Source organism: Primulina tabacum, chromosome 16, assembly GCF_025594145.1.
Source record: "Primulina tabacum isolate GXHZ01 chromosome 16, ASM2559414v2, whole genome shotgun sequence".
NCBI classification, from domain to species: Eukaryota; Viridiplantae; Streptophyta; class Magnoliopsida; order Lamiales; family Gesneriaceae; genus Primulina; species Primulina tabacum.
In genome coordinates this window covers 34,148,060-34,161,864 of record NC_134565.1, presented here as the reverse complement: position 1 = coordinate 34,161,864, position 13,805 = coordinate 34,148,060, and the positions used below count along the sequence as shown (strand labels likewise).

At 33.4% G+C, this 13,805-nt stretch overlaps 2 protein-coding genes, 2 non-coding genes and 1 pseudogene across 4 annotated transcripts; 4 read left to right on the top strand and 1 right to left on the bottom strand.

The window, feature by feature from the left end:
* The first annotated feature begins 102 nt into the window (after positions 1 to 102).
* LOC142530229 (small nucleolar RNA SNORD14) lies at positions 103 to 224 on the top strand. Its single transcript, XR_012816070.1, has one exon. It is a non-coding gene; the product is annotated as a small nucleolar RNA SNORD14 (small nucleolar RNA).
* Positions 225 to 437: 213 nt separating this feature from the next.
* On the bottom strand, positions 438 to 3,147 carry LOC142528665 (uncharacterized protein At5g01610-like). Its single transcript, XM_075633755.1, has 3 exons — positions 2,878 to 3,147; positions 1,897 to 1,951; positions 438 to 1,318 (listed from the first exon to the last, which is right to left on the bottom strand). The coding sequence occupies exons 1-3, from the start codon at positions 2,962 to 2,964 to the stop codon at positions 948 to 950; spliced, it is 513 nt and encodes a 170-aa protein (XP_075489870.1). The 5' UTR covers positions 2,965 to 3,147; the 3' UTR covers positions 438 to 947.
* LOC142530269 (small nucleolar RNA R32/R81/Z41) lies at positions 469 to 560 on the top strand. The gene has a single exon (XR_012816107.1). It is a non-coding gene; the product is annotated as a small nucleolar RNA R32/R81/Z41 (small nucleolar RNA).
* Positions 3,148 to 4,617: 1,470 nt separating the features above from the next.
* LOC142529018 (abscisic acid receptor PYL12-like) lies at positions 4,618 to 5,559 on the top strand. The gene has a single exon (XM_075634371.1). It carries the CDS (start codon positions 4,820 to 4,822, stop codon positions 5,447 to 5,449), a length of 630 nt encoding a protein of 209 aa, XP_075490486.1. The 5' UTR covers positions 4,618 to 4,819; the 3' UTR covers positions 5,450 to 5,559.
* A 4,855-nt stretch (positions 5,560 to 10,414) lies between these two features.
* On the top strand, positions 10,415 to 11,198 carry LOC142528534 (protein trichome birefringence-like 34; annotated as a pseudogene).
* The last annotated feature ends 2,607 nt before the right edge of the window (positions 11,199 to 13,805 follow it).

The window sequence follows — 13,805 nt, the reverse complement described above, 5'->3', positions numbered from 1 at the left end:
GAATAATACAAGCTTGCTGCATTTCTCTGTTATTACACATATCTTGAATTTCTTTTATTTTAGTTTCGAGCTTTTTTATTTTGTTTTCAATTTTCAATCGGGGATCTATGATGATAAATGGAAAGGCTTGTTTCTCAAACATTCGCAGTGGCCGCCTGAGAGCTTTCGCCTTCGCCAGGCTTGAGAGCTATGCTGCTTTTATCCTTCCTTGGATGTCTGAGATCTACAATCCCCTCATAAATATTTATCTTTTTTAATCTTCCTTCTGATATCTGCTATTGGTCACTTCTTCGATTTTAATTCTTCTGAGTTGAATTTGGATTGGGAAATTAGGAATGAGCACATAAATCAGGTTGAAAAATTCTCGATTTTTAAATTTTTTTTATTAGATTTGTGGATTTAATCAACGCAAATACTAACAGTTACACTTATGAAACAGTTTTTGTGGGTTTAAAGTATTTATTTGAAGGATAAAAATGATGAAAGTAAACGATGGTGATGGTTAATTCCACTTGATCAAGATTTCAACTTGTTTTCGCTACGTTCTTTCTGATTTATCCTGCATCAGCTTTTATTTTGTTTCTAGTTTTTGTTTTGCAAATTCATTTTTATTGTTTAGGATTCAATTAATTTTTTTAAGGTTTTTGTTCTATTTTCTGAAATATAAAACCAATCTTTGTTCATTTGAGACCCAAAACAATAATGTAAGTTTTGACTCGAATCTCAATTGGAAATGGATACGTTTTCTGTCGGGACTTTTCAAAAACTTGTGGAATTTCTTCTGAATGAAATAATAGCTCCCCGTCTATACAGGGAGCAAATGCAACAACTTTCAACCACAGAGACTATTATCGAACACAAATGTTTCACTAGTCAAATTACACCAATAATAATAGAATAATAAAAAAAGATGTAAAATTTAAAAGGAATTACATCAAACGACCATCTTAGAATTTTTCTATGCTTATACCATCTCTAAGAACCTCATAAGCATCTCTGTTTCGAGATTTCTTCATACCAGCGGTGAAACAGAGCTTTGAATTCAAAGATGAAATACATGTCACTTTGACCCACACCATCACTTTAGTTTTGATTCCGTCGACGTCTGACAACTTGCCTTTCTCCAGATAACAAGTTACAACGCTGGAGAATCGTAGTACGGATGAATCTCTGTAACCCACTTCACATATTGATGGAATGTAAACAGTAAGCTTTTGAGTCTCCTCGTTGAACTCATAATGGGTCGTGTCACGTGGGAAGATGCCTATTGCAAGGTCATACTCCTTGAGGAGCTCTGGCAATGGCTTTTGCATTTTTCCTGGTTCAGACAAGTTTCGCATTCATGATCTATACAATAAAAACTAGCACATAACTTCAAGGGAGCTACATATTTATTGAGTGATCAAAGCAAAACTCTTTTGTAACTAACGTATGCGATGATACAGTAAAAAAATTCATTTGAGAAATTTGATAGCAGCCATTCAATCCACTTGATTCATTTCTACTGATGCTGCTTGTACGAATTGTTCTAGATCAACTTTGTTGATAAGGGAAACCATGATACAGCAGGAAGATCAAGTTCATTATTTAAATGGCCGAATGAGGTCTAGAAGATCAACTTTTTGGGCCTGTTGTATTGAAGAGAGCGATATTTCAAGGAAACATTAGTAGAAAAGGTTTTGGCAGGAATTACATTGGGGCTAGGAACAAATGCAAGCATCTAAAAGACACTAACTCATGTTAATGCAGCCGAGTATATAGCCATCACAACAAACAGATGTCAAGCTGTTTTAATCTTCCGTAAACAATTTAATACAAAAAAGTTAAACTCCTTCGTTCATTTGAAGAAAAATGAAAGTAGGAACACCAAAGTAACTTGGGAAGACGAACATTAACCTTTCATCTTGTTAACCAACCACTTGGCTCCCCCTTCAATACTGCTTGACAATGACTGACAAAACAAAACAAAGGTCAGTGTGAAACCAAAATGCATACTCATTAAAAGTAAATTCAAAGAAATTCAATCACAATAAACAACAAAAAGTCTCTTAGAATAAAATTTTATGCACAATTGCTTCAGCCAACATTAGTATATTAAAGATTACACTTCATGAGTGAAATTATTTAATCATTCAAACTTCATTGAGAAGCACAGCAAAGTTGAGACCAAAAAACATTGTCATAGTTCTTCTCAATTGAGGAGTTGCGTTTTGATTTGGATCCAACTTCATGCTGAAACTTTCTCATGATTTGTTCATGCCAGCCATCTTTTCAGGCGTCAGATTCCCGGAATCACACGTAAACTTTCTGATAATGCATTATACCATCACCCAGCAGATTATTTAAACGTGAATTTTTTTTTTGAGGATATTAAACATGAATCATCGTGTAAGCAAAGAGCAATTCCTTGGTATCAGTCAACCCCTAGATACCCATAAGCAAACGGAAAATATAAGTGAATTTTCACACGAATAACAATTTATTGGCTCGTCCAACAGCCTATGCTTTCGGAAAGTACACGATAATCACAAGGACACAGATTCAAATCATCGTCTGAAACTCACAAGATCATAATTGACCTATATGTATTATTAGGAAGATCATAACTACAACACTCACTCATCCACACCAATTAATAGCATTCCCAAAACCAACAAAACCGCAAAAAAAGCAGCATTTCAGCTAAAACCTCAGCCGCACAGCACTAGACAATCCACAGCTTACATCTACTACAAGGTTGCTAAATCAAGCACCATCAAATTCAGCACACACAAAAGCCAAACAAACCAAATTTCAGCAGACAAATGAGAAATGAGAGTGAAAATCCGTAAACCCAAAGAAACAACAGAACTTTAAAACAATAATCCAAAGCCTTACATTAATATCATCGCCAACTGAGCCAATTTCCTTGTTCGCCTTTTGACCCAACCAGTAATCCCCAACCTTATTCGATATTTGATCCATTTGCTCTTACAAATAAAACAATCCGTGGAGTGAAACTACAAATACTCTCAAAATTCGAAGATATACTCCCTCCGATCCCTAATTACAAAGCGATAAAGAGAAATTCGTTACCTTCTTCGAGAATTTTGCGACTTTTCTAATTTCTACGAATATTCAATGTTCACTCATGTAACTATCCAAGTTGAAGTCCCCCAATCACACAATTTTAGTTATTTCATTATATTATTATTAATATATTCAAACCCGATACATCTCTTGTGAAACGTTCTCACGGATTTTTATTTGTGAGATGGGTCAACCCTACAGATATTCACAATAAAAAATAATGCTCTTAGCATAAAATGTAATATTTTTTCACGGATGACTCAAATAAGAAATCCGTCTCACAAAATACGACCCGTGAGATCGTCTCACACAAATTTTTACATTCAAACTCTTGATAAATTCATAATTTTTCCAATAATCTTTCTAAATAATATATTATTATTGAATAATAATGATTATTTTTCTCTGTAAATTTTTTTTCCCAAAATATATATTCCTCACACTATATTTTTCATGAAAAATATAATTAGATAACACTATATTTTTCAATAATAGTTTTGAAAATTGGCAAAGGATGAAAACTGAACCAAGATGATCATCTTCGTTCAGTTTTCATCCTTTGCCAATTTCGGTCTCACGAATTTTTATCTGTGAGACGGGTCATTCCTACCGATATTCACAATAAAAAGTAATACTCTTAGCATAAAAAGTAATAATTTTCCATGGATGACCAAATAAGATATCCGTCTTATAAAATACGACCCGTGAGACCGTCTCACACAAGTTTTTGTCACAGTAAATTTATAATCAATTGCCGCGGCTTGTGAATAATAATAGACTTGCATCGTTATGTGAAGATTTTATTCCGAATTATGCAATGTTCTATATTTTAGTTTGAACTTAACATTTGGTCGTATATGAATCTCTTATTTTCTACACCAACACGTTTTTTGGCCAAATTCAATACCCGCAATATACATGGGTTCAGGCATGAATGAATCCCACGGCTCAAAATGAAGTAGGCCCTTATTCGAAGTAGATATATAAATCTGAATGAAAAGATTGATTATGTATGTCTTTATTAATACTTAAAACTGCGTTTGGTTGTGATTATTAAATGATGAAATGATTAATAGAGAAATGATAAAAAGAATGATTGAAGTAAATAAAGATAAAATGATATTATGTTTGGTATAATTTTTAAGAATGAGATAAATAATAATCTTTTGATGAATTGACAAAATTGCTCTTCAAGTTTTTGTGGCGGCGGTCGACGGTGGCTGTCCGGAAGCGGCGACGGCGGTCGGCGGTCGTTGTAGGGAAGTGGTGGTGAGTTTGGATTTAGGAGAATGGTAAAATTGGAAAAACATGATGGATGAAGAGTATGATAAATAATCATAGGGGATGAGGAGTGATTATTTTATCACAACTAATATAACCTAATCATTCATAATAAAGATAGATTTAGTTAAATAATCATCCTTATCAAACATATGATTAGGTGACACCAAACGCGGCACTAAATATATAGTGAACCATTTAGTAAATAAGTAATATACATGAGGGTTGTTCCGTAATTTTAGATCGAGCAAGTGGATTTTTTATATAAGGGAAACATCAAGTGGAGCCTATGTCTGATGGCATATCTTCTAAACACATCTATTGCTTCTTTTCTATCAACCAGCCAATAAAATGGCGATTTTCTTGGCAATTTAATTCACTTTTGGTACGTCTTCTGATCTCTCTTTCCTTTAGCTCAGATATTCGTCGATCGTAAAACAAGAAAATCAGTCGGAACCCACTACGAAAAATGCCTTCCGATCTCCCTAAATCTTCCCTTTTACTCCAAAGAATCAACGAAGCTGCTACCACCGCCTCCGCGGCCGCATGCAAACAATCCTACTGCCATCCCACCGCTGCCCAGGTCCAGGACCACGTCGCCGGATACAACCACCACGATGCGAGAGCCAACAAGTGCTGCTTCGCCGTCACCCAACACATCTCCGCCCCAGTCTCGGCAGTATGGTCAGTCGTCCGCCGCTTCGACAACCCACAAGGCTACAAACACTTTGTCAAGAGCTGCCACGTCATCCTAGGGGACGGCGGCGTGGGGACCCTACGCCAAATCCTTGTCATCTCCGGGCTGCCCGCTGCCAGCAGCGTCGAGCGGTTGGAGATTCTGGACGATGAGCGGCATGTGATCAGCTTCAGTGTAGTGGGTGGGGAACACCGGCTGGCCAACTACCGCTCCGTGACCACCCTGAATGAGGCGGATGACGGCGGTGGAACGGTGGTCGTGGAGTCCTACGTTGTGGACGTGCCGGATGGTAATACTAAAGAAGAAACCCGAGTTTTTGTGGACACCATAGTCAAATGCAATCTTCAGTCCTTAGCTCAGATCGCTGAAAAATCAGCCAGATGTAACCCTTCTTCATATTAACATTATTTTAATATAAATTGTTCTTTTATGAAATTAATATTAAAAGATAGGTGGATTGAATATTTGAACGTTGAATATTTGAATTTTGAAAATAAGAGTTGTAAAAACTAGAAATTTGTGCTCACCATTCGTGAAGAAATTCACAATTAAGTTATTATAAAGTGTGTAGTTTGATAATTTCGAGAACTGTTTCACGTCAGTTCTGAGTTATTTCTATTGGATTCTTGTTCTTGAATATAATACTTTTTGTTTGTAATTTTTTTGGCCTTTTCTTTAATTAGCATATTTGTCGTTTATAAATCAGATATATAGTTTAAGGAAAATTAAAAATAAAAATTATTATTATTATTATTGAAACTGCAAGTTGGCTGTCCGAAATGTCAGTAGATTCACCAACTTCTTATCATATATATATGCGCCAAAGTTGCGTTTGGGTCTTTATTGACTTTAATGCACACACGCTTTCGTCCTCTCCAATTTCTTCTTTTTATTTATTATTTTTTAAAACACGTTTTAATATCTCAAACTTCTCTAGTTTTTTCTTCCTCCCAAGGTCACAAATTAAATCATGTGAAATTTCAAGTTTTACTATACAGTGATTGATATATAGAGAGAAAAATTTCTGACATGTGAAACTTGAATTTTGAATTCATACTTCATTTACAAATTCAATTTAAAACGACAACACCCAAATTATGTCCGGCCCACTACTAACCGGGTTGGGTTTGATAATTTTCCATATTGGAATGGGCTTCGTTATTCTGTCCGGCCCACTAAATTATCAGAATAATGGACCCCATTCCAATCTGGAAAATTATCAAACCCAACCTGGTTGGCAGTGGGTATGAAATAGTTTTTGTATATCAAATTTGAAAGTGGCAAAATTTTATTTGATAAAATAGATTTATTTTTTTTAAAAAAAATTAATATATTTTTAGACATACACTATATGTCAGTCTATCTTTTTACTTACCCTCAAATAGCACAAGATATAAATATGTATGTGTTAGATCGAGCATTTATCTAATACATATTGAAAAATAACGATTGTATATTCGCACGTAGAATAAACTATATGTACCTAGCCTCCTGATTAAAATCTAATGCTTAAAAAATTATATATATATATATATAGTTATTACCTTTTACGTTTGTTTTTTCTTTCCACGAATTTGCTAATTTGCGAAGAAGCAAAAAATATTAAATTTTCAAATGTTAAAAAATGTATTTTGAGTTCACAAAAATTTCTATAAAACGGTTTCACGAATTAATTTTTTATGAGAAAGATCTTTTCTTACGAATCAATCTGCAAGATGTGGAAGCTGTGAAACAAGGTAATATCGTTGCGAAGCAACATACTGGGGATGTGTGGTGGTCGGATTCGCCTCTAAATCATTTGAGCTACACAATTATTCCGATATTGATCAGCGCATGATGTATTTATTATTATTATTATCTATCATCTTTTGACGGGTTGGGATTAAAATGAATACTAGTTCCATAATCTCTGTTTTGTTCTTAATGTTGAGTAAAACACATATTAGAGAAACTGAAACACAAACTTTCAAGTGATTCTTTCTGTTACATGTTCATGTCTTTGAGCATCACCAACTTATTATTATTTTTATATAGAATATGTGCAACCTGTTGAATGTGCTGGTGTTATATGATGATACTCACGGAAAATTTAGGGTCTGATTCCAGCAAGTGTCACTAGTCCAGACGCAGGTTTTGGAATTGTCCTGAGCCTGAAATCACGAATAAGACTGTTAAAAGGGGGCCAGGAGGGTGTCCTGGCATAGCCCCTCCGACGCTCAAGTCAGAGACTGATGATATGAATGAAGAGCAGCTAGGGGTACTGCCTGAAAAATAATATAGTGAATGAATTAACTGAACACTCAAACCTGGTATTTATAGGAGAATACATGGGCCCTTGATGTGCTTGTTTTCCATTTGGGTTAGGGATATGCCAGGATTGTGAGTTTGAAATGATAGTGTTGTAACGAAGAAATACGAAAGAAAAAATAGACATTTACGGGTAAAATTAGTAAATTGAATTGCCTCATTTCAACCCTTCTCCTTACATCACACAAATCGATCCATGTCATTCACAGCAAACATTAAATCAATTTCCACACAATAATCCCCAAAACACACAAACAAATTTGAAGAAAAAATCCAGAATCAAACAATGTGCTGGTGTTATATGATATGTGATTGCATAAATAATTTCGTAGTTTAAATATTTAAACACATAATTTTTGTAATTAATTCATTCAAATATCTCGTGAATGGATTTGTGGATATCGGACATTACAATATTTGAAATTCATTGATTTGAAATACAATCCAACGCAACCTAAATATCCGTTTGGTTCAAATTTAGAATTAAATATTTGAAATAACTTATATTGCATTTGGATTGATGAAGTTGGATTTATGAGAGGAAGTCAAATTAAAGCATTTGAAATCCATATATTTGAAATGACTAGGTCGAGGAGTGAATTTGAAATTAAACCATAAAAATGTACTTCGCTAACATAAGATATTCTAAATCCTTAAATATAATTATAATAGCTACCCACATTTTTAAATTTCAATTTCAAATCCCCTTCTCAACCTAATCGTTTCAAATCAATGGATTTCAAACTTTTAGCAAATTATATTCCATCATCCCAAACGCAAATAAAGTTTTAAAGTCGTATTTTCTTACTAACATCTTTGAAATTTCTCGATTCAAGTATAAAATTCTTTTTAAAACAAGGGTTTTCCTATCGTGGCTTCTCCACACACTTTAAATTGTAAAAAATCTAAATTTTCGGTTAAAACATAAAAAAATATTTCGATATAAATTAAAATTTTCAAATACAACTATATATTATACAATAGCATGTGCGAAATCTAATAATTGACAGCGCACATGTTGAGATTTTTTTCAATATAATTTCAAACTATTTAAGAAGATACTAAAAAAATCTTGAATATATATACTTCAAAATTTTTAAACTGAAAGCAGTTTGATTAGCCAATGGAAAACAACCTCTTGCTTGCACGTCTTCACAATAATGACATTCTTATTACATTCATATATATATATATATATATATATATATATAATATTCTTGATCATACGTGCCAGAAGATGGTGTTTGTTTATTCTTATTTTCTTATCAGTTCATATATATATGTCAAAATCTGTGATATTTATTGAAATATTCATCGAGTGTTTTATGTATGTATTATCATTACAAGAAAAAACACCTTCAGCAACGCACTAAAACCGTTGTCGTATATTTTTTAACAATGGTTTTAGTAAAAACCGTTGTCGTATAGAGTTTTTTTAAGCTAAAAATCGTTGTCTTTTCGCTTTTTTTTGGGATTCAAAGACAATGATTTATAAATTAGTGTTTTTTTTACAATCGACAGCGGTTATAGTAAAGCGTTGTGGATTAACGTGTATAACCGTCGCAATGTTTAAATCAAAAACCGTCGTTAATTTAAAAATTACGACGGTTTATTAACAAACCGTCGCTAATTAGCGACGGCTTTAGCATAACCGTCGCTAATAGCTATAGTTTAATAAAAACCCATAAACTGTCGCTAATAACGACGGTTAAATCAAAACCCGTTGCTAATTAACAACGATTTAGTCAAAAACTGTCGCTAATTTTAGCGACGGTTTATACAAAACCATCGCTAATGAGGGTGCTGTTGAAGTGCGTTCAAAGACAACAGTTAAAAACCGTTGTCATAGCTATCATATTGCGACGGTTAGCGATGGTTTTTCAAAAAAAAAAAAAACCGTCGCAATATGATAGCTATGACAACGGTTTTTAACTGTTGTCTTTGAACGCACTTCAACAGCACCCTCAGTTACAACAGTTTTAAATGACCTACGACAACGGATTTTCTTATAGCATTTTTCTTGTAGTGTATTAAATGAATGATTCATTTTTATTTATCATAAAGTACAGAAAAAACTGATGCTTAATGAGTTTAGCTTAAAGTTTTTTTCTCTCTTGAAATATAAAGTCCATTAAATTTAAAGGTCCTGTTTGTACAGAAGAGAATGTAATATCAAGAAACATATACAAAATTTTAAACGTTAATGTGGAATGACACACAATCTATAATATATATTTCAAGTAAATATTTTAATAAGATACTGAATAATTTGATAACCATGTGATCGATTGGTCAGTGAAGAGGCTCCAATGATTAATCACAATTTTCATGCAAAATATAATTTATTTGATAGTATTCTAATATGATTGCATGAAGCATGTATAAATATCAGTGACATTCATCAGAGAATACATACATTAATCAAAAAAAGACATGAAAATGGTTTTCAAAAATTTGAAAACTAAGGTGCATTACGCTAGAGTCCTATACATTGTGCAGCACTTCTATGCGGTTTTGTTTGTTTCACTTTCGAGAATCAAGGAATATTAATAGTTCAAATGTATAGCAATCAAGAGAAGATAGTATCGGGATGTAGGCAAGAGCAAATTGAACCAGAAAAGAAGGCTGCGACTTGTTTAATTTTCTGGTAAATTGGTTTATGACAGAAAAATGGACCCTTTATAGAAAGAGGGAGAGTGTTCATTCATGGAGGGTGATTCTGTTTGTGAGAAGTATGGAAGAAAGGATCTGAAGTATCAGAATTGGCGATGGCATCCTCGTCATTGTGATCTTCCTAGATTCTTTTCTCTATTTTAATTTACAAAAAAGACACGCCAAGAGAAATAATTTAAGTATTATGTACATGATCGAATTCTTGCCGTCGTAATTTTTTTAAAAAATTTAAATAGTTTAAGCATCACCTGTCGATAATTGTTATGCCAGATAAACAGCTATACAGGGTTGTAGATGCAATTAGTTGTTGCTGCGTAACATTTTATTATCGAATAAACCAAATTGTAACCATCTCGGCAATCAAACAAATGAACTTGGTTTATATACATGAAGGAATACAACGCCAGCATAGGGTTTTACAGGTCTCCATTTCTAGTTGAATCTAACAATGGTGATCCATACTTCCACCGGCTAAAAAATCGCGTAATTCGAGTCAAGGCCATTGAAAAGCATGCTAGGCTCTGGAGTGATGCAGATATACTCGGATTTGACTCATTCATGGTGGGTAGTGCCATCAATGACAATATTGTAAGTACATTACATTCCAAGAAACTAATAGCACGATAGCTTTCCCTGCTTCATTTAGCGGTATATATCTAATGCGTGCACTGTGTCAGGCGGGGTTCATTTGGGAGCCCCGACTCGATCTACAACAAGGTGGAAACAGGGCCACGTCTCTACAAAATGGCACTAAATACATGGTCGGGTTGGTTGGAGTTCAACATCAACCGAACGAAAACAAAGTTGTTCTTCATGAGCCTGTCACCTTATCATGAAGTATATGCATATTTGTAATGCAAAATATTTGAACTTTAGTTGTTTAATATATATATATATGTAAATGTTAATAATAAAGTCGAGTATAGTTCGTTAACATGGCAGGGGCAAAGATTGGGACAAGGAGCAAAACTGCTACGGTGCAAACGAGCCTATTCTAGACGAGGGGCATTGGGGGTTTACCCCGAATGGCAGCTTCATGCACGCAGCGGAATCCGCGATACAAAGGCTGGCCGCGCGAGGCCCAAAAGTTGAGTATCTGAATATAACACAAATGTCGGATTACAGGAGGGATGCTCATCCATCCATTTTTGAAAGTTTTTTCACAATGTAAGCGAAGAGCACTGAGGGATCGGAAAAGTTAAATTGCACAGGACAAATTTTGTGTCACAGTCTCGTTTGAGAAAATATTGATAATAAAAACAAATTTCCGATCATTTTCAAACATTCACATAATCCACGACTCAAACACCTTGAGCTCAATTAATTTCTTTTTGTTGTTGATATGAAGCATTGGTTTATTCTTGAGATGGACCACACATACGGATATTTGCAATTCAAAAATATCATTTTTTTTACATAGATATTATCAAATAAAATGATAAACATGTTAGCAATGTTCAATGTTATTTTATCGATTTCCGATATCATGTCAATAATTCGATAAAAAAAGACTAAAAGTGAGAATGAAAACCAATTTACAAAACTAAAACCGTAACTTGTAAACTTAACTGACTGAAAATAAAAAAAAATGGTCAAGTTATGAGACCAAAATTGTACTTTCTCTTGATACAAACATGACTTAATTTTAACATCAAATGTTAATATAAAATCAAACGTTTGTCGTCTTAACAAAAGTTGTAGCCGATGATAATAATAAAACTTTAATATTTTAAATCATATAACAGTCTAAACGTCACGTTGTACAATTATTACATCCCAATAACCAATAATTAATTATTACCATCAAAATCTAATATACTAGGAAGAGGGACCATGGCATTAAATCACAGCAATTATGGGAAAGACTTGTGGTGCTCGAGGGGGCAAGGACCATATGCGGAAGCAGGAATTTCAATTTATGAGCAAAATTATATATATATTTTTTAAAATTCACATAGTTATACATATTTTTTTAAAAATCACATATACTATGTGAAGTTGAATTTTACATTTTGAACAAATACGTATAAAATATTTATAAAATCTCACATTAAATACAGTCATTTTTTCCCATTTGTTACATCTCCCTTGACAAAAATTTGTGTGAGACGACTCACAGATCATGTTTTGTGAGACAGATCTCTTATTTGGATCATTCATGAAAAAATATTACTTTTATGCTAAGTGTGTTATTTTTTATTGTGAATATCGGTAGAGTTAACCATCCTCTAAGATAAAAATTCGTGAGACCTCTCACAAGAAACCTATTCTACATCCCTTGATTACTACTTAAGACCCCACTTACTGCCATCAAACCGATCATCATTGCACTTGCACATATTTATTTACTTAACCCCCCCGGTTTGGTTTCGCCAGAGGGACCATTCGCAATACTTAATTTTCTTTCAGGGCAATCATTTTCTCAAGAAAACGATGGCTGAATTTTACATATATTTCTGTTTGTGTATTATAAACATAATTTTTTTTTTTAAAAAAAATTAGTGTATTCAAAGAAGAGAAAATAATTAGCAAAGGGAATTTATGACATTTAAAAAATAATTACACAAATTTTATATTCAAATATTTATTTTGGGTTTAAGCGTGTAACCGGCAACTTCTGAAATTGATGCACCCCACATATAAATATATTCCCATCATAAAACACCAAGTTTGGAGACAAAAGTTCGTGCATGAGACCTTCCACCACATCTTTCCGGACCATCTCAGTCCTCTGTTTCAATATTTATTTCTTCTATTTAATTCATATATATTCCACATATCAAAATGGGAGAATAAATTATAAGGAAATAATAGGGATTATTTTGTGATTTTTTATGGGTTGTTTATAATTTTCAGAAAAGTTTGAGGATTTTACTTAAGAGATAAAAACTAGAAAAATGAGAGAATACAATTTGGAGGGATTGGAAAATTAAAATTACATTTATAACAAAAAAGAAGAAGAAATGAAATATTATAGAATTTTCAAAATAATTGTAGATTGTAACAGATATATCTTAAGTATTATTGCCGTCTAGATGAAAATTACTGCATCGTTTCCACTTGGCAAGTTGATTTTACACTAAAAGGGGCCCTGGCATGTATTTCACCAATCCAGCCAGTTGCTGGGCCTGCCTCTGGAGTTAATTAATATTTGATTTTTTCCTATCATTAATTAAAATTTTATTTGGTAGTCAAAGTGTGTGTGAATACTGAATATTCGTAGAAACTAGAAAAGTAGCAAAAATTCTCTAATAATTTTTATGAATTATGTGATTTGAATTCTTCTATCGAATCTAAATAATTCCATCCAAATGCTACCGGTGCAAAAATACGAGGAGTAAGTCTCTTGTGAGACAGTCGGTTTCACAAATCTTTATCTAGAGATCTGTCTCACAAAATACGACTCGTGAGACCGTCTCACACAAGTTTTTGTCAAATATGAGATCATCACATTAATAATAACTTTAATTGCACAAGACACCATTATTGATAGCAAATGAGATAAGATCACATTAAGAGCATAGATGCGTATAATTAGAGTGCTCAAAATGAATTCAGTTATCTCAGGTCTTTCCACCCATCCCACCAAATTGTAGGTTGTAGAGGGTCGCTGGCCAACCCATCAAATATAACTTAAAGTGGGGTTAACCCGCCAAATTATAGGTCCTAATCATTATTTGTGTGAGACAGTCTCACGAGTCGTATTTTGTGAGACAGATATCTTATTTGGGTTATCTATGAAAAAAATATTACTTTTTATGCTAAGAATATTAATTTT